This window comes from Syngnathoides biaculeatus, chromosome 12 (genome assembly GCF_019802595.1).
Source record: "Syngnathoides biaculeatus isolate LvHL_M chromosome 12, ASM1980259v1, whole genome shotgun sequence".
In the NCBI taxonomy this organism is placed as follows: Eukaryota; Metazoa; Chordata; class Actinopteri; order Syngnathiformes; family Syngnathidae; genus Syngnathoides; species Syngnathoides biaculeatus.
The window spans coordinates 4,371,715-4,393,183 of record NC_084651.1 but is presented as its reverse complement, the minus strand read 5'-3'; the positions used below and the strand labels follow the sequence as shown (position 1 = coordinate 4,393,183).

General features: G+C 45.1%; 1 protein-coding gene across 4 annotated transcripts in view; it reads right to left on the bottom strand.

Annotated features, from left to right (window-relative positions):
- The window catches only part of gfra1a (gdnf family receptor alpha 1a), a 69,712-nt gene that overhangs the window by 32,504 nt on the left and 15,739 nt on the right, over window positions 1-21,469 (bottom strand). For 3 of the 4 annotated variants that reach the window (XM_061837808.1, XM_061837807.1, XM_061837806.1), the window contains one exon: window positions 11,121-11,276. The exons of the other annotated variant lie outside the window; for it this stretch is intronic. In XM_061837808.1, the coding sequence (XP_061693792.1) occupies window positions 11,121-11,276 (156 nt within the window). The remainder of the gene's footprint in view (window positions 1-11,120; window positions 11,277-21,469) is intronic. 4 annotated transcript variants of the gene reach the window in all.

The following is a 21,469-nucleotide window of genomic DNA, read 5'->3' as shown; positions in this document are numbered from 1 at the left end:
TGGATTTTTTAAATTAAAAATTAATGAATGAATGATGAAATTAAAAACCAGCATGACTATTATTTTAACGTCACAAATTGAAACTGGATGTTTACATAAACTATGTAGAAAGACGTGATTCCCCCCCCCCCCACTGACATGAAGTTACACATAACATTTTCAACATAATATATGTAGCCATTGGTCCATTTTCCAAGCCGCTTATCCTCACAAGGCTGCTGGAATCCATCTCAGCCCATCCCTATTGTGTAAACGCCAGTATACCAATCATCAAACAGCGCAAGTTCACTCTGACTTCATGTCAGATAATGACGGGAAAAATAAAAAATATATAGTGAATGCATACTTTTGCCTCCACCTCTAATTAAGATACAACATAAAGTGACTTTTACAATGAAGTCTCCATCAAATTAATCGAAGCCGAATACAAGCAAAATCGGATTTGGCCGCGTGAACGACGCCAACGAGTCGAGTAAAGTGGGAAGACGGGCGCGCGAGTTCATTTTCTGCCACTTGATATGCGATGCGAGCTGCTGTGTAGACACCGAGATTAGTTGCAGTCAGTACTGGGTCGCCACACACACACACACACGCACACACACGCACACACACACGCACACACAGTTCTTCAAGCCTGATTTAGAAATGATTTTTTTCCCCACCCCGAACAGATAAACACTCTGAAGCAAATATTATATTTTATGTGGCCCACGAAAGCAAAGTGTCTACTTCGTGTTTGTTACGCAATGTATTTCATCTCTCCATCCTTGCAGAAAATCTGTACAAGAATTAAATTGTTTTACTGATGTTACAATCATTTTTTTTTCCACAATATCACACAATATAATGCTGTACCTTCTAAAGCAGTGGTCTCAAACTAGTCCCCATTTTTAAGAACAAATGTTCAGAGCTGTGGGAATTATAGAGGAATAAAGTTCATGAGCCACACAATGAAGTTATGGGAAAGAGTAGTGGGGGCTACACTCAGGACAGAAGTAAGTATCTGTGAGCAAAAGTATGGTTTCATGCCAAAAAAAAGAGTACCGCAGATGCATTATTTGCCTTGAGAATGCTCGTGGAAAAGTACAGAAGAGAAAGTCTATGGCAGAGTACCGAGAGAGGAACTGTGGTACTGCATGTGCAAGTCTGGTGTGGCGGAAAAATATGTTCGAAAAGTACAGGACATGTATGAGGGCAGCGGAACAGCGGTGAGATGTGCCGTAGGTGTGTCAGAAGAATTTAAAGTGGAGGTGGGAGTGCATCAGGGTTCCGCGCTGAGCCCCTTCCTGTTTGCGGTAGTAATGGAGAGGCTGACAGACGAGGTTAGACTGGAATCCCCTTGGACTATGATGTTCGCAGACGATACTGTGATCTGCAGTGAAAGCAGGGAGCAGGCGGAGGAACAATTACAAAAAAAGGAGAGGAATGAAGATTAGCCGAAGCAAAACAGAATATATGTGCGTGAATGTGAGAGGCGGAGGAGGAAGAGTGAAGATCCAGGGAGATGGCGAGGGTGGATGACTTCAAATACTTGGGGTCAACAATCCAGAGCGATGGCGAGTGTGGTAAGGAAGTGAAGAAAGGGGTCCAAGCGCAGTGGAGCACTTGGCGGAAGGTGTCTGGTGTTCTATGTGACAGAAGAGTCTCCGCGAGAATCAAGGGAAAAGTTTAGAAAATGGTGGTGAAGCCGGCCATATTAGAGACGGTGGCACTGAAGAAAAAACAGAAAGTGGAACTGGGAGGTGGCAGAAATGAAGATGTTGAGGTTCTCGCTCGGAGTGAGGAGATTGGATAGGATTAGAAACGAGCTCATTAGACAGACAGCCAAAGTTGGATGGTTTGGACATGTTCAGAACCGAGAGAGTGAGGAAATTGGTAGGAGGACGGAGCTACCGGGGAAGAGAGGGAGAGGTAGACCAAAGAAAAGGTTGATGGATGGATGTTGTGAGGGAGGACATGAGGAATGTGGGTGTTAGAGAGGAAGATGCACGAGATAGCCTTAGATGGAAAAAGATGACACGCTGTGGCGACCCCTAATGGGACAAGCCGAAAGAAAAAGAAGAAAAGAAGCGGTTGAGCTGCGTTAAACGACGAACAACGCTTCAGTTCAGTAGCACGACCCCGCAATCAAACCACCTCAATTACAAGAAAAATGTATTCATTCTTAACCATTTGGCTTCAACGGCAGCGACCGTCTGCACAGAACGAGCTACGGCGTCATCCGGCTTGTTCGAAGGACTTCGAGGGCACCGAAAAGAGGCAGCCGAGTCACACGCGGCGAGACGCTAATCTCCCATCAAAGACGCCCAAAAGTGGCGGAAGAGGAGTCTGCGAGGCGGGAAAGGAAGGCGCTAGCGGAAAGGACGTACCCCCCTCACCACCCTCAGAAAAAAAAATATATAGTGAATGCATACTTTTGCCTCCACCTCTAATTAAGATACAACATAAAGTGACTTTTACAATGAAGTCTCCATCAAATTAATCGAAGCCGAATACAAGCAAAATCGGATTTGGCCGCGTGAACGACGCCAACGAGTCGAGTAAAGTGGGAAGACGGGCGCGCGAGTTCATTTTCTGCCACTTGATATGCGATGCGAGCTGCTGTGTAGACACCGAGATTAGTTGCAGTCAGTACTGGGTCGCCACACACACACACACACGCACACACACGCACACACACACGCACACACAGTTCTTCAAGCCTGATTTAGAAATGATTTTTTTTCCCCACCCCGAACAGATAAACACTCTGAAGCAAATATTATATTTTATGTGGCCCACGAAAGCAAAGTGTCTACTTCGTGTTTGTTACGCAATGTATTTCATCTCTCCATCCTTGCAGAAAATCTGTACAAGAATTAAATTGTTTTACTGATGTTACAATCATTTTTTTTTCCACAATATCACACAATATAATGCTGTACCTTCTAAAGCAGTGGTCTCAAACTAGTCCCCATTTTTAAGAACAAATGTTCAGAGCTGTGGGAATTATAGAGGAATAAAGTTCATGAGCCACACAATGAAGTTATGGGAAAGAGTAGTGGGGGCTACACTCAGGACAGAAGTAAGTATCTGTGAGCAAAAGTATGGTTTCATGCCAAAAAAAAGAGTACCGCAGATGCATTATTTGCCTTGAGAATGCTCGTGGAAAAGTACAGAAGAGAAAGTCTATGGCAGAGTACCGAGAGAGGAACTGTGGTACTGCATGTGCAAGTCTGGTGTGGCGGAAAAATATGTTCGAAAAGTACAGGACATGTATGAGGGCAGCGGAACAGCGGTGAGATGTGCCGTAGGTGTGTCAGAAGAATTTAAAGTGGAGGTGGGAGTGCATCAGGGTTCCGCGCTGAGCCCCTTCCTGTTTGCGGTAGTAATGGAGAGGCTGACAGACGAGGTTAGACTGGAATCCCCTTGGACTATGATGTTCGCAGACGATACTGTGATCTGCAGTGAAAGCAGGGAGCAGGCGGAGGAACAATTACAAAAAAAGGAGAGGAATGAAGATTAGCCGAAGCAAAACAGAATATATGTGCGTGAATGTGAGAGGCGGAGGAGGAAGAGTGAAGATCCAGGGAGATGGCGAGGGTGGATGACTTCAAATACTTGGGGTCAACAATCCAGAGCGATGGCGAGTGTGGTAAGGAAGTGAAGAAAGGGGTCCAAGCGCAGTGGAGCACTTGGCGGAAGGTGTCTGGTGTTCTATGTGACAGAAGAGTCTCCGCGAGAATCAAGGGAAAAGTTTAGAAAATGGTGGTGAAGCCGGCCATATTAGAGACGGTGGCACTGAAGAAAAAACAGAAAGTGGAACTGGGAGGTGGCAGAAATGAAGATGTTGAGGTTCTCGCTCGGAGTGAGGAGATTGGATAGGATTAGAAACGAGCTCATTAGACAGACAGCCAAAGTTGGATGGTTTGGACATGTTCAGAACCGAGAGAGTGAGGAAATTGGTAGGAGGACGGAGCTACCGGGGAAGAGAGGGAGAGGTAGACCAAAGAAAAGGTTGATGGATGGATGTTGTGAGGGAGGACATGAGGAATGTGGGTGTTAGAGAGGAAGATGCACGAGATAGCCTTAGATGGAAAAAGATGACACGCTGTGGCGACCCCTAATGGGACAAGCCGAAAGAAAAAGAAGAAAAGAAGCGGTTGAGCTGCGTTAAACGACGAACAACGCTTCAGTTCAGTAGCACGACCCCGCAATCAAACCACCTCAATTACAAGAAAAATGTATTCATTCTTAACCATTTGGCTTCAACGGCAGCGACCGTCTGCACAGAACGAGCTACGGCGTCATCCGGCTTGTTCGAAGGACTTCGAGGGCACCGAAAAGAGGCAGCCGAGTCACACGCGGCGAGACGCTAATCTCCCATCAAACACGCCCAAAAGTGGCGGAAGAGGAGTCTGCGAGGCGGGAAAGGAAGGCGCTAGCGGAAAGGACGTACCCCCCTCACCACCCTCAGAAAAAAAAATATATGAACTCAACAGCAGGTACGACACAAAGAGATTTGTGGGAGGGAAACGAAGTCCATGGCATAGGTTCCGGAACACCCTCGCAATAGGTGAACTCTGAGAAGTAGCGACTGTATAGATGTTTTTGGATTGTTTATATAAATTTAAACAATGTATGTTCCTGTGCAGATTCTTGATTAATCTAGTCTAACATTCTTATAAACGCCTGTTAAACTCTTAAACATACAGTAATGTACGAGTAAGTACTATACTGTACATATATATATATTCAATTCCATTTAATGTACGTTTTAATATATTATGCTATTTACAGTTTTCAAGTTTTCGGCTTTCCACGACCTGCTTGAGGATGAGCGGTTCAGAAAACGGATGGATGGAAGTTTCTAGCTTGCAAGCATTTTTTGTTTTGTTGAAAATCTCAAACGCCTACAGATTATACATGATTTGAATATGAAAAAAAAAACAAACAAAAAAAACAAATCTGCAATGATGATGGAACGAACGAGAGTTTCTAAACCGTAATCAGCACAAGTACCGCAATCAGAGGCTGAGCTGCACTGTAGTTGTTTTCTAAAAATATGAATTCATGTAGCACCGCAAGCCTTTTTGTTTTCTTTTTGGGGTGGGGGGGCTTGCAGGGGGAGTCAAACAAAGTCACCGAACGACGGCACATTTCATTTATAAACCGTGCGGAAAGCTCATTCATTTTCCCGAGTGGACCGTCCGTCGTTTCGGGACAAAAAGTCTGGCCACCACTACGCGGCTTTGACTTTGCACTTGGAAATGAAATTGCTTTCTTTTTTACGCCCCCCCCCCCACCCCGTCTCCTTCTTTCCTCCCCCTTTTGCTCACGCTCACTCTTTAAGCGCATTTGCTGCGAGTACATTTCAACCTTCACCTCGCCGACTTAAGTCGCACCCGCGCCGCTTTGCATGGAAATCTCTCGAGTTGAAGCGCGCCATCTACGCAGGCCGGTCGGCCCCTTTTGCACGTGCGCAGCTTTCCTTACCCGTCCGTCCACACACACACACACACACACACACACACACACACACACACACACACACACACACACACACACACCAGAGTGTTCATCAGTTTGGGATGATTCACTCCCGGCGCGAGTGTCGAAACTGAAGTGCTGCTCGCTGACCTTTCCCTTTTGTTTGAAAACCCTCCGACGGCTCGGCGTCTCACCCCCCTTAATGCGCACGCTCATATTTGCGTTACCGGGCGCTATAAAAGATAATCCGTGAACGAGGGTCCGTTTAATCACGTGGACTCTCTGGGAAGAAAATTGAAGGAGGAACGCCGCAGGAAGCTTCTTTTTGTGATATTAACGAGTGCGATTTTGTATGGAAGTAAGTGAAACCGGGATTTGAATTTGAAATGCCACAGAAAACAGGATTTGAATTTGAAATGTAAAGTGATCATATTTTCAACAGTTGCTACAATTCGCTATCTGAAATTCAAACGGCTACAATTCGCCGTTTAAAATTCACCGTCTGTGCAAGGTTACTTCAGGTCAGAACCGAACAGCCAGCCAATCCAGTTACACGTGACTAAGAAAGGCAAACTGCGATTGGCCGGGTGTTCGGTTCTGACCTGAAGTAACCCTGCCTGGTGGCACAGACGGTGAATTTTAGACAGCGAATTGTAGCCGGTTGAATTTCAGACAGCGAATTGTAGCAACTATTGAAAATGTGATTACTTTACATTTCAAATTCAAATCCTGCTTTCCGTGGCATTTCAAAATCAAATACTTGTGGCACCTAATTACTCCCATAATTTTGTAATCACCGATCTACTGTATATTTTTGGAGCCTACATGCTAAAACCGGTAAATATCAGACAGCAGCAACACGCTAGCATAGCGCTAACGCTAGCGCAGCGCTAACAGAGCCGGTAAAAGTCACTTCCTCGGCACATATATTCCACCGGTCTCACGCTTACCTTTTCCGCTCGAGTGCCGCCTTGCCAAAAATGCACAAATTAGCCACATCGCCGCATAAACCGCAGGGTTGAAAGCGTGTGAAAAAAGTCGCAGGTTAGAGGTCGGAAATTACAGTAGTTTATATACTGTAATGTTTGTATGATACGAAATTACTTGGTATAAAAAATGCACAAATGAGTCACATCACCGCATAAACCGCAGGGTTGAAATTGAGTAATTTAACTATTTGTGGTTTTTTTTTTCCCCTAAATACGATCATTTATATTTAACACATACAGCATATTTTGGAGAATTGGATTTGAATTAGTTGTAATCTTTGAAAATAATTTCTGAGAAATGCATATAAAAAAAACTGTACAATCAAACTATTTTTATTCAGAATTTTTTTTTTTTTAAAATCATACAACAAAAAATTCTAAGAAAAAATGATGCACCTTTTGGACAAATCTGTCAAATGTTGGTCAAAAATGTAAAAATATTTTCAAGTCACATATTTCAAAAAAATATTTAAATGGTTTTTAAAAATAGAGGCAAATCAAATATGAAGAAGGAGCTTTTTGTAAAATAAATAAAAAATGGAAACAAAGCAAGAATCAGAGCTTCCCCCCCCAATTATTACAGTGAAGACGTCCTAGTTTTACTGCAAAAAATGACATTTTGAGAAAAAAGTGGAAGTTTTTCAAAACGTTGAAATTTTCTTTTTTTTTTTTTAATTTTACTTAGGCTAATAATAGTCACATTTTGACAACACAAATTGCTCAATTCAGAAAGGCATCATCTTTTGAGAAGAACTCAAATAACAAAAGACGAAGTCGGTTGTTTCATTTTCAAAGTCGCTCCAGACACACAAATGTCGACAAAGAGTTCAAAAGTCACGTTTCAAACGTTCCCGAAGAGTTTTTGAAATCGCACCAATTATAGCTACAGTCCTGCATTATTTATAAGAAAAGAATAATACAGGAAATCCTCGTGTCCACCTGACAAAATCCTGTGTTCTTTTCTTTCTTCCTGTATGCGCGAACCTGCTTCCTCCTGGCACAAAAAGGCTATAAAAGCCCGCTGAAAATATGAGCCGATATTAAATATGGGAGCGACGCGTCGTGAGGGCGGAAAGCCAGGACAAAAGTGACAATCACACGGCGGTACGTGCGAAGCGAAAAAGCGGCGAATCCATTTCATTTATTGCAAATCCTCTTTGGGGCGTGCTTGAATCGTCAATTACTGGCCGGATGGCTTTTCCGTGACAATTTTTTGGTGGGGGGGTGGGGGGAGAGGCGGCGTTTACAGTTAAGCCCTCGGCTGCTTCCTTATTCCTGTCAGAGAACGCGGGGATTCCTTTTTAATTAATCTGAATGCTGGAGGAGTTTTGCGCGCGAGCGGTGCCAACAGTTGGGCGTGACAAGCACCGGAAAGCACTTAATGCATCAATCACAGTGTTTGCAGTAAAAGGCTTTCAAAATTGGACTTTTTTTTTGGTTGATATCATTTAATACACTTGGATTCTCCTGATATCTGATCTTGGTTTCACTTCAAAATAAATATGAGAAAAAAAATAAAGTTACATTCCCTTTAAACCGAACAATAAATTGTGGACAAAAGGAACTTTTTATGAAAAGAAACGTGTCAGGGAAATTTTGCTTTTGTGACCCTTTCAAAGTCTCAAACCAAAAAAAGCAAGAATGAAAAAAAGGAAAGGAGGGAGGAGAAAGCGCTGCAAAATAAACATGTAACGTCATTCCCGGCCTAGAGAGCGCACCTGCTTACAAGTCTCACCGAGTACATTTGTAAAAGGAAATACCATTTTGTACATTCATACGCCGCAGCTGTGTCAAAGCAGCAATTGCCCGCATTGAAACACGAGATATTTACAAAAGTAGACGGTAGACAGAAAGAGCTTAACGCTAACGCCGCGCTAGAGTTACCGCTAAAGTGGCGCAAATGCTAACACTAGTGCTAACGCTAGCGGCGCGCTAAAGCTAGCTAACGCTAACACTAGTCCTAACGCAAACGGGGCCGGTTCAAATAAAACTGGCAAATATCACTGAGACACGCCAGTAACACAGCAGCAACACACGAGCAAAGCGCTAAAGCAAGCTAATGCTAACGCTAATACTAACGCTAACAGGGTCGGTTAAAATAAAACCGGTAAATATCACTGAGACACACCAGTAACACAGCAGCAATACGCTAGCAAAGCACTAATGGTAGCACCGCGCTAAGACTCGTGCGAACGCTAGCCCCGTACTAATGCTAACAGGGCCGGTTAAAATAAAACTGGCAAATATCACTGAAACACGCCAGTAACACAGCAGCAACACGCTAGCTAACAGAGACAGTACAAGTCACTTCCTCGCCACGTATATTCCACCGGTCTCACTCTGAAATTTTCCACTCGAACCGAAGGGGTTTAAAGCGTGTGAAAAAAGTCGTGGCTTGTAAGCCGAAAACTACGATATTTCCAGATATGCAGCTAAGAAATCCTCGAGTTGAACATCACTTTTTTTCATCTTTTCTTATGATTGCAACGCATGCTCTCAACTATATATTGCGACATATGTTAATCGCTAAACATGTCTTACTCCCAACATTTTTCTTCCTCATAATCCACGCGAAAAACCGAGATTGCGAGGGGGATGCGACACCTACTCTTTATCTTCTACTCAAAAGCTGTGCTGCTCTCAACCCTAAAGCGATACGACACTGCCATCTACAGGGATCCGCTAGTCATTACAACGCTTCACAACCCAGAATTACACAGACGTCTTCAACGAATACACGATGAAAAACACATTTGATGAGCATATTTCTCAGTGGTAGCAAACGGGCTGAATCCCAGCTGACGAATGTCAACGTCCGCTGCAATTTTTCAAATGTTCAACAATTTAATCCAATTAAAAACAAAAAGCTGCATGGATGGCTTGTCTAAACGGAGTCTGCTTTTGTAAACTAGCTGCCTTCTGTCCGCAGCCGTGATGTTAGTGCAAGCAGAGCGAATCACCACGGAAACTGCCCCAAAAAAAAAAAAAAAAAAAAAAAAGTCCTGACCAATAAACTCAAGCCGAAGGTGAAAAATCGATGAATCGCGGATTTTCACCTTCGGCTCTGCGCACTCGATTACGGCGATAAGATCTCCATCGCAACTCGGTCTGGATTGCGAGGAGCTTAATACGCCCTCGGAGCCGCCGGGCCGAGTGCCCTCGAAAATGGAAAGGCCCAATGTCACGGCGGGAATATCAGAAATGTCGGCCCATCCGTCTTTTCCGCAGGGCTTCTCTCCACGGGGAGCGCATCTGGCGTGGACGCGGCCATCACCGGCGACCGACCCGGTGGGCCGCCGGGTCTCCCAAGCCATGACTACGAAACCAGAACGATTATGCGGATTATCCGGTACCTCGGCCTTTTAGGATTACGTATTCGTTTGAAATCAATACGAATCTTGACAAAAGACAAACAATTCATGGAGGGGTTAGACATATGGTACCAAAAACCGATGTGGTCTATAACAAGTGTTAAAATACTACACGGATGCTTAATTCCACGATCATTTGCGCCGGGGATTTGGAGTGGGTGGCAGTTTGCAGAGGTCAAGGGACTTTTGGACTCGTTTGGACCTCAAGAACTCTTGTCTTCATTGGGTTGCCGGGGAATTTATCATGTCTGGAAAGAAGAAGCAGCAAATACTTTTGTAACTTTTGGAGAACCATGAAAAATAGTCTAAATTCAGTTCCACACTAATTTTTGTGCACAAAGACTCAGTTACGTAGGTCCAGATCTACTCACTGAACCTCCATCCATCCGTTTTCTTAACCGCTTATCCTCACAAGGGTCGCGAGGAGCGCTGGAGCCTATCCCAGCTGTCAACGGGCAGGAGGCGGGGCACACGCTGAACTGGTTTGCCAGCCAATCGCAGGGCACATCGAGACAAACAGACGCACTCACGATCACACCTACGGGCAATTTAGCGTCCAATTAACGTTGCACGTTTTCGGGACGTGGGAGGAAACCGGAGTGGCCACCCAAAGAAAAACCACGCAGGGATGGGGAGAACATGCAAACTCCACACAGGCGGGTCCGGGATTGAACCCAGGACCTGAGAACTGCGAGACCAACGCTTTACCACCGTGCCGCCCTCTCACTGAACTTATCCCAACGAAAGAAGACCCTCGTGAAAAAGATCCACCCGCTCACCACACCATCAACCGTCAAGATGGACTCTATTTACGATACCAGTCAGATACGAATTCCGTTTTCAACTCATATTGCCACAGAGAGGAAACATGAGAAATGTGTTTAGATTGGGGGGGGGGGGGGGTCATTGACCCCCAAATGGGGAGATTTATATTGACAAAATGAACTTGCAGGGATCATTTTGACCTCTGCTGTGCAAAACATGTTCAAACAAGAAAGAAGAAAAGAAGAATGAAGAAAATGATGGTTGGAATGGACCCACGGTCCCAAGAATCGGACTGGGCCACGGTTAGCTCAGCAACTGAACAGATTGCCACGTGCCAAAAACTGTTTTTCTGTCTCGTTTTTGCTTATCACAACACTGGTTATTAATAACTTTATGACAGGTCCAACGTGTCTTTGGACTGCCTACATTTAGTTCCGGCTAATTTATCAGGGCCATTTTATTTCCAAGAAGTACCAAAAGTTCTCGAATCTTTAGGTGGGAGTACAGACACACACAAAGACGTTACCCAGTATAGCCCAGTTGGGGTGGGCCCTCCTGTTTCTACTGGGATCCTGCAGGTCTGTTGGGGAGGGCCCTCCCCGGGCCAGCGCGGGTCCCCTGGCCCGGTCCACCCCCTTCACCGGTGACAAAGTGGCTGAGCCGCTCCAAGCTTCGGCGCCCTCTGCAAGAAACGCGTTGGGTTCAGGACCTCCGCAGGAGTCGGGGGGAGTGGGGCCGGAGGGGGTTGCTCGGGTGTGACGGGAAGGAGAAGTCAAACGTACAACCGGGTTTGACTGGGAAGCAGGTTGAAAAGGAGGGGAAAAGGGTTAGCCGAGTTTCATTAGCGCACACACACAGAAGCCCCTTTCACACTGACAACCAAAACAAAACTTGTGACGCGTTGAAACGGACAAAAACCGTACCTGCACCTCCCGTGTACGTTATCGCGTTTATGAAAGAAAAATCAATTTCTAGCCCATGACACCGACAATCGGACGGCTAATCAAACAGAGACTACTAAACTATTTTACACACGGATGTCATCCCCGGACTCCCCCACAAAGATGACCACCAACGTCTGTGTGAAAAGGGCAGCAAGAGGAGAAGTCGTTGTCGGCACAAAGGAAAGAAGCAACATCTTTGGGTGCAATCAAAACGATCCGCTCGCTCGCCGGCGCCGCGAGACGGGAGAAATTTCCGCTAAAGTGGAACACAAAAGGGGGCCGCGCGCAGGAGGGATGCTTTCCTCGATTACCGGCTGAAAAGACGCCGATTGTTTGCGAGGACAAGCGGATCGATGAGGACGAGCTCAGCAAACGAGGAGCCCGGAATAGAAGCTTCCCCGAGCTGCCTGGCAAATTGGGGCCGGGCGGCTATAGATTTCTTTTCGAGATGAAACAAAATGCAAATGTACGTATCAATGCCCTCGTTTAATGTGGCAGCGGGCAAACGCCGACACAAAATAGGGCTGCTGATGCTGAGGATGTTCGCTTATTGGAGGTTTGCGGCATTTTGTGATCGAAACCACGAGTCCTGATCAGTGTTGCTCCAAATTTATTGAGCCGAAGCACATATTTTAAAGTTCAGGAGAAAAAAAAAAAAAAAAATTATAAATCGCAGTAGCAAACAAGAACATAAAAAAAAAAAAAAGTAGTTGAGATCCTAATGCGAAACATAAATGTAAATAATTATGAAATGGATAAACTGCAATTATTGGAAATATTTGTGTGTTGGATGCATGCGTTTAATGGCATAAATTATGTAAACGAGAACCACTGCGACGTCGCAATTCAGCTAAATTCACAATCTCACCGAAACAGTCCAGGAAATACTCCAGTAATAAATATTACCCGAGATGTTGAATTTAACCCATTCATGGGCAAGGTGGCAATTTTTTTGCCTTATAGAGATAAAAGTCTCCTAACACGCCACAATCAAGGAAATAACACTTCTTTTTCCATTTACGGTTAAGTTATAGGATAAATTTACAAATTTATAATCTCGCCCGCGAGAGGGTACTGAAAACAGAATCAAAATCAGATAAAAACATTTAAATATTTTGATATACTGAAGGATATGCGTGAAAAATGGGCCGCTGCCCGCGAATGGGTTGATACTCATTTTCAAATGCCTTCTACGTTCCACGACAAACAACGCGAAGCTACATTTATTCATAAAAATGCCAGGAAATAGTCTCATCCTGCTAGCTGTTCTGGGAAAGCGACAAGCGGGCGAGGATGTTTAATCAAAGAATAGCAGCACGACGTCCACTCTCGAGGAAATTCCATTAAGACCAAAGCCTCCCGAGGCTGACGCTTTAATCCCGCCGGCTGACAGCTCGCAAAATCTCGGCCGACGCCGACTTGACGTACCTGGCGGTGGATACTCGGAACCCTGACCGGCGCGATTACCGCGCTTGGCTAAACACAGCGTGAGTTATGCAAATGCGGCCTAAAACTAAACGACGTGTGGTTCCCTCTTCTGGGTAATGCCTGTTAAAAGTAGACATTTGACACCTTTTCGGGTGGTGGAGAAATGTTAAATGTGCAGTTTTCGTTGAATAAAGTCGTGAAAGGAATCATGGGTTTGAGATTTTAAGACCTGACACTCGTTTTTGTCAACCTCGACGGTTGTCCTGATGCTAGGCTAATATCTGAACACGAGAAGCGGCAACAGTCGTGTTGAAAGCAATTCCATTGTCCGAAAACGATTTGACATGCCAACGATAATTATTTCGAGTCCGTGTGATAAAGACTTCTCCGCTGATTGCTTTCACACCGCCTGGAAAAAGTCGGAATTTTCCACCCCCCCCCCCCACTCTCCGTGTTTGAGAACCACCAGGCCAAATGATTCCATTTTCATTTCGAGTAATTTCCCTGCGTGTGTGTCATGTGCTTTCAAGTTTTTCTACACTGCCTTCAGCGTGTATAAAAATTTTTTTAAAAATTTAATTGCGCGGATTTGCATGCGCGGCGGCGGGCGGCAGATCTGCCGGACCTGGCGCGGGGCCACCTCCCGCTGATTGGAGCTGTCAGCCGCTTTTATTAATGATGACAAATCACCCGGCAGCCTCGCATCCAATAAAAGGTCTCTCGGAGGGGCTCAAACCTACTCGCCTCCGACTAAATGATTTTCTTGGCCCCACCGTGAGCCCAGGCGGCAGTCGGACCGGCGACCCGGCAATCCGGCCGCTGGCGGAATGCCGAACAGCCGGATGCCACCGTTGTGACGCGGGAACGCGATCAATTAGGTGGCCGCTGACAGGAGGCGCCGTGGGTGGGGTGGGGGTAAATTAAGAAAAAGGTGGCTGGAAGGTTTGACCTTCGCAAGGGTTTGAGTGGAAATCAAGTACGATTTGAAAACTAATACCTCATAAATGTCTTCATTTATTACACTAACAAGTACTTAAATAAGAAAATTTATAGCTGGGAGAAGCAACCGTGAAAAAGGTCTCACCAGCCAGATGGACTCCATGCGAATGCACAAAATATGCAATTCATCGTTACCCGTCGAGTGCCTACGCGTAGTTCAAAATTCGCTAGCAACCAGACAAAATCTCTCGGGTGACCTCACCTTGAAAAAGTGACCGTAAAATGGGGACCTCAAACCCAAAGGACAGACTTGTTGAGACTTTTTCCATGGGTCTACTCGCCGACGTACAAAGTTCACGTTGTTCAGTCAAATTGGGTCGTGATGATTACCTTTCAAGAAATTCCGGTAGCACCACCAAGCCGACGTTTGGAAAATCCGCATTGTTTATCTCTCTAGTCCAGACTTTCAGATTTGGAAAAATCAAAATTCTGGAGGGTGCGAAGGCTCCCAAAGGTAAAAACTTCACCAGGACCAACATGCCTATCAAAAGCCTATCCAGCTTTTCAGTTTTTCTACATTAGAAAGTCCTCAAAATGGAGATTAAATTAGCCTCGGAGTAATAACAACAAAGAAACAACACAATTTCAAGAGGGTTCTAAATCTCCAGAGATGAAATAATGGCTCAGGCACCAAAGATTTTCAGGAATAAAAGAAGTCATTTCCAAACTAATTCCAGCCGGGGACACTTTCATGAGCTTTTCCTTAAATTAGAGCCGTATGGGCTAAAGCATTTCAACTGGATAATAGCATTTTTAATACCTGGTGTTAATAATTTGTGGACATGGCGCATTGCTTCCCTTTCCTGACTGCGGCAGTAAACATCTCCATAGCAACAGAGCCGTACCAATCACAGATGATGGACTACTTCATGAGAAAATGGTGAAGTACACCGCAGAGACCAGAGTAGAGGTCTGCACAGCGGCACGTGGCACAAATATAAAAAGCTGCTGATGATGATTGTGATTGCTAAGTCGTTGCGCCTAATAAACACTCGGCCAATCACAAATCAATCTTTCCAAAAGCACCGGCAACTTCAACCCGATAAATCAGTCATGCTGGGACCTTTCCCTGTTTGTGCTAAAAGTTCCCGACCAATTTTACAAACCTTAATCAATGGAACCCTCGTCTGGATTGCCAGACTCTGGTGGTGCTCCCTCTTTTAAAAAGAGGAACCAGAGGGTGTGTTCCAGATACAAGGGGATCACACACCTTAGCCTCTCTGGTAAAGTCTATTTGGGGTACTGGAAAGGAGGATTTGTCGGGAAGTCGAATCTCAGATTCAGGCGGAGTAATGTGGTTTTGGTCCTGGCCATGGAACGGTGGACCAGCTCTTCACCCTTGGCAGGGTTCTTGAGGGGGCATAGGTGCACTAGGAGAAGGCGTTGGACTGTGTCCTTCGAGGGAATTTCTACAGGAGTAGGGGGTACCGAACCACCTCATATGGCCTGTACGGTCCCTGTACGACTGGCCGGTTCACAGCCAAGTGTGAACGGGCTGGGATGAGAATCGGCACCTCCAAATCAGAGACCTTGGTCCTCAATCGGAATAGGGTGACGTGCCCACTCTTGGTCAAGCATGAGATCTTACCCCAAGTGGAGGAGTTCAAGTATCTTGGGGTTTCGTTCACAAGTGAGGGAAGAATAGAGCGGGAGATCCACAGGCGGATCGGTGCAGTGTCTGGAGTGATATGGACTTTGTTTCGTTCCATTGTGGTGAAGAAGGAGCTAAGCCAAAAGGCAAAGATCTCTATTTACCGATCTATGTTCCTACCCTCGCTTACGGTCAACATGGGTCATGACCGAAAGAACAAGATCCTGGATATAAGCGCGTGAAATAAGTTTCCTCTGCAGGGTGTCCGGGCTCGCCCTTTGAGATCAGCTGAGAAGCTCGGTCATCCGGGAACGACTCGGAGTAGAGCCGCAGCTCCTCTGAATTGAGAAGAACCAGGAGAGGTGGCTCCGGCATCTGATTTGGACACCTCCCTGGTGAGGTGTTCCAGGAGAAGACCCCGGGGATGACCCAGGACACTCTGTCTGGAGAGACTACGTCTCTAGGTTTGTTTGGGAACGCCTCGGGATCCCCTCGGAAGGGCTGGACGAAGTGGCTGGGGAGAGGGAAGTCTTGGCGTCCCTGCTAAAGTTACTGCCCCGACAACCCGAAGATGGAAGAAGAAAATGTTAACAATAGCTGCGTTAAATCCTCAGCGAGAACCGCATCTCAATGCGAATCTGCTGATGACTCCTCCTCCCCTGCATCAATGGCGCATGGCTGCCCGTATGCCCCCCCCCCAAAAAAAAAAAATAAAAATAAAAATAAAAAGAACATCAAGGAGACAAGGTCAGTGATGGCGAATCCCAAAAGGCCCGCATTCGCTCCACCGGCGGGCCCGCGAACAATGAAGCTTCCGTGAGCGGAGGAGCACAGAAGGCAAAAAAAGTGACGGGAGAGAGAAAATCAATAGATTCTTGTAGACACGGCCTCAAGTTTCCGATCCAACACGGAGCGTATTGATCGGGCGAGGACGAGCGAAGACTAACTGGGGCGGCCGTGGGGGTGCCGTACCGGTCGGACTCGTGTCGCGGTGGAGTCGGCTTGACAAAGATGTCACGGCGGATGATTTCTCCGAAGCCAATGAAAACTTTCGAAGCGACGGACTATGAAAACGCCTTCATAAAAAACAACAACAAAATATTTATATTTATTTTAGGGTATTAAAAAGTGTTTTATTAATATATTTATTTTATAGATGGAATAAGAGCTGGAATATATGGCTTCAAAAATAAAATCACAATTTTTTCACATATTTTGATTTTAATTACAATCTCGCCCTTTGTTCATTTTTTTCTCCCTTCAAATCAATCTGAGTGATGAATTTAGGATTTGTGATATGGCCTCATAAACCCCCCACCCCCCAACAAAAATCCGATTTTAACTGAATTTTCACGTTTCTTTGAGAAAGCAAATGTCAATCCAAAATGTTTGGCTTTTCTTAAAAATAAGTAAATAAATATAAATATTTGTAATTGTTAGACTGGAGTGCCATTCGACTTTAAATCTGATGCACAACTCAATAATTTGTTGGTAGCTTGTTCCTTCACAACATTTTTATCGATTAGGTGTTTTTTCAAAAATAAAATCTCAGAATTTAATCGATTCCCCCCTTGCTTAAAAAAGTAAATGACAATCAAAAAATTTGGTAGTCTTCAAAACAATTTCGTAGATGGATTTAGGGTTAGCGCGATTGCCATTTTCACTTGTCATCTTATTTTTTTCCTCTCCCTTTTACTTGGAGAAAAATTTTCGGAATTTAATTTAACATTACATAATTCTAAATTTTAGTAATTAATTTTATTATTAATTCTAATTATATTAATGTATTAATATATATTTATATATATATTTTAATCTCCGGCTCAGTTTTATAGCTCTAGAATAAGTGAGTAATAATATAAATTACATTTGATTTGAATCAGTTTTTAGCCCTTTTGCTTGGAAAAAGCAAAAGTCAATCCAAAAGATCTTACTTTTATAGAAATAAATAAATACATAAATGTCAGTTTGGGCGGCAAGGTGGATCAGCTGGTAAAGCGTTGCACTCACAGTTCCGAGTTCAATCCCGGTCTTGCCTGTGTGGAGTTTGCATGTCCTCCCCGTCCCTGCGTGGGTTTTCTCTGGGCACTCCGGTTTCCTCCCACATCCCAAAAACATGCAACATTAATGGGACACTCTAAATTGCCCCTTAGGTGTGAGTGCGGGTGCGATTGGCTGGCAACCAGTTCCAGGTGTACCCCGCCTCCTTCCCGTTTGCAGCTGGGATAGGCTCCAGCACTCCCCGCGACCCTTGTGAGGATTAGCGGCAAAAGAAAATGGATGGATGTCAATTTGTAGCTGTTACAGCAGGCTGCCATTAGACTTTGAATCTGGCGCACAACAGGGTAATTGGCAAAAGTGTGAAAGCTTTTAAAATTCCACAGTATTTATATTTTTAGATATTTTACATCCGAAAGTCCCCCCCCGCCTCCCAGAATAAACGGATTACCATTCGCAGCGCTGCAGCGTCACGTGGAGTGACGTCAGAGCAGCTTCAAGGAACTGAGGCCAAGATCGCTTCTTTTCTGGGAAGCCATGACGACGACGCAAGGTGAAAATCAATCAGTTGATCAGCCGGAAGTGAGGCGAAAGCGTTTGTGTTGACATCTCACCTTTCACGGCCCGGCGGGTCAATCAAGTTCTGATGTCCTGATGGCCAACTTGCCGCTAGCACGCCACAACCTTTTCTATATTTAGGCACTCGTTACCGTGGTTGTGGTGCTCATTTTCTTTTTCCAGACGCAGACCACTTCCAGCTCAACCTCTGGTGGATCTCGTTATTATTAGAACGTACGACGGACCTTATCCGAGTTTACAACGCAGGCGTCCACTTTTTAAACTTCATCAAATTATCTCGTTTTAACGAGAAAAACTAACTCATTGTAAAGATGGCAAAGTATGCTTTTGTTTTGTTTCAATTTAAAGAAAAACCATCCATCTATCCATTTTCGTAGCCGCTTATCCACACGAGGGTCGCGGGGAGCGCTGGAGCCTATCCCAGCTGTCAACGGGCAGGAGGCGGGGTAACACCCTGAACTGGTCGCCACCCAGTCGTAGGGCACATCGAGACAAACACTCACACTCACAATCACACCTAGTGGCAATTTTAGTGTCCAATTAGTTCTGCGTGTTTTTCGGATGTGGGAGGAAAACGGAGTGCCCACCCGGAGAAAACCCACTCAGGCACGGGGAGAACATGCAAACGCCACAGAGACAGGGCCGGGATTGAACCCGGGACCTCAGAAACTGTGAGGCAAACGCTTTCCAGCTGATCCACCGTGCCGCTTAAAGAAGTACCCGGGTGACTTCATTTTAATTTTGGAACATCAGAGTTCCTTTTTTCATTACAGTAAAATTACGCGTCTTTGAGTGGCCTTTTATTGTGGGCAGCGTTCGGGACAGTTGAACAATAATCATGCTGTCTGAGCGGATTGAGTTTTTTTCGGCAAAGGAGGACTGTACACTCACAGATTTTTATAGATTTGTGAACAAATCTCGAGATAAATCATCTTTTTGTGGAAATAGAAAGTCTTTGAAGTTTGACTTCACATCAGGACAAATGGCAGTATTTACATTTTTCTTCAGTATACTCTGAAAAACTAGACAATGGAAAGCGAGGCTATATTACCATTTTTTTTAAATACAATAGATGGATTATACTGTCTGTGATCAAAGATCATTTTATAGATTTGCAAACATTTGGTTCGGAGGCGGCCATTTTGGGCGAATTCCAGGGCGCGCACGCTGATGAAGTCCAAAATGAAATTTATCCAAATGAGCCACGGTGACCGGACGTTGGACCGCATTGACGGGTACAGTGACACGCTCAACATGTGAACTCGTAATTTGCTTCCATAAAGCAGAGCAAACGCTCGACATGTCATCTGCCAGCCAAGTGAAAAAACAAGTGCAGAAAGATCAGGCATGATGCTTTTTTTTTTTTTTTTTTTTTTTAAACGGTTAAAGCAAATCCCATTTCTACCTTGAAGAAACTCCTCCGCGTTCCCCACCTCACTTTATCTTTATCTTCCATGAGCGCGCACACACACACACACATACGGTCTTATCTCAACACATTGGCAGCCCATAATGTCAAAACCCTGAGTGCAAGATTTGGGCCCCCCCACATTTTTTTTTTTTTTGCGGCCCGCTAAGCAAATAAAGTGTGTCTACTTCGGCTTTCTTGCTAAATGGATTTCTTGAAAATCTCTACCAATTTTTTTTCTTGTAACATATATTACTGGCATTTTTTTTTTACTTCACCTTCTTCTTCTTCTTTTCCTTTCGGCTTGTCCCATTAGGGGTCGCCACGGCGCGTCATCTTTTTCAATCCAAGTCTGTCTCGCGCATCTTCCTCTCCAACACCAAACAGTCCTCATGTCCTCCCTCACAACATCCATCAACCTTTTCTTTGGTCTTCCTCTCGCTCTCTTCCCCGGTAGCTCCATCCTTACCATCCTCCTACCAATTTCCTCACTCTCTCGCCTCTGAACATGTCCAAACCATCAAAGTCTGCTCTTTCGGGCCTTGTCTCCAAAACATCCAACTTTGTCTATCCCTCTGTCTAATCAGCGCGTTTCTAATCCTATCCAAGCTGCTCACTCCAAGCGAGAACCTCAACACCTTCATTTCTGCTACCTCCAGTTCTCTTCCTGTTGTTTCTTCAGTGCCACCATCTTTGATCCGTACATCATGGCCGGCCTCACCGCCGTTTTATAAACTTTTCCCTTCATCCGAGCAAAGACTCTTCTGTCACATAGAACACCAGACACCTTCCGCCAACTGTTCCCACCTCCTCGGACCAGTTTTTTCACTTCCTTACCACACTCACCATTGCTCTGTATTGCTGACCCCAAGTATTTGAAGTCATCCACCCTCGCCATCTCTTCTCCCTCTCCCCCTCTCATCCATGCACATATAGTCTGTTTTACTTCAGCTCATCTTCAGTCCTCTCCTTTCCAGTGCATGCCTCCATCTTTCTAAATGTTCCTCCGCCTGTTCTCTGCTTTCACTGCAGATCACAATATCATCTGCGAACGTCGTATTCCAAGGGGATTCCAGTCTCACATCATCAGTCAGCCTATCCATTACGACCGCAAAGAGGAAAGTGTATAAATAACCAAATACTGTGGTAATCTGGTGTTGGCGTAACTTCCACGTTTGGCAAAACAGGTGAAGGCAGGAAGGATCGGGTAAAAAATAAATTCCGCATGACAATATTACAGTACGTTGGCCCCAGTGGCCAATTCCACACACCGGAAGGAGCAGCCGTAGATTCATAGTGAGGCACAAACTGTTTGATTATTTACATTCCATTTGAGTAGGATGTTTTTCTCAAGAGCACTATTACAGAGTGATATTTACCTTATTATAAAAAACACATTTCAAAACTATTGTTTGGTCGGGGGAGGTCTGGAACAGATTAACGGCATTTAGATTCATTCCAATGGGGAAAGCTGATTTGGGATATGAATGATGGGTGGTAATAAAAATGTTGTGCGTGTATAAATATGGATATATTGAAAATAAAGGAGTTTGTCGCCTCTTGAGAAGGACTTGCCGCGCAACCAGCGTGGTCGGAGTGGCGCCGGCAGCCCCTCCGGCTCCTGGCGGCCGCCCCCGCACCAGATGTTTCATGCGCGCCGGTTTGCGCGACGCGTTTGAAGTGTCGACACGTCGAGTGGGTGAAGCTCAGCCAGCCAGCCAACGGGGAGGAGGAAGACGCGGATTAAGGAGCGAGGGGGCAACACAAACACACGTCAACACACAGCGAGCGAGGGAGCGAGGCGAAAAAAATAAATAAAAATAAAAATACTCCCTAACAAGCCGGGGAAGCGCTTTGTAATTACCGCAGGGATGCTTGTCAAACATGGAGCTTGAAAAAGAAATTGCTCCCAAATACAGACGGCGAGG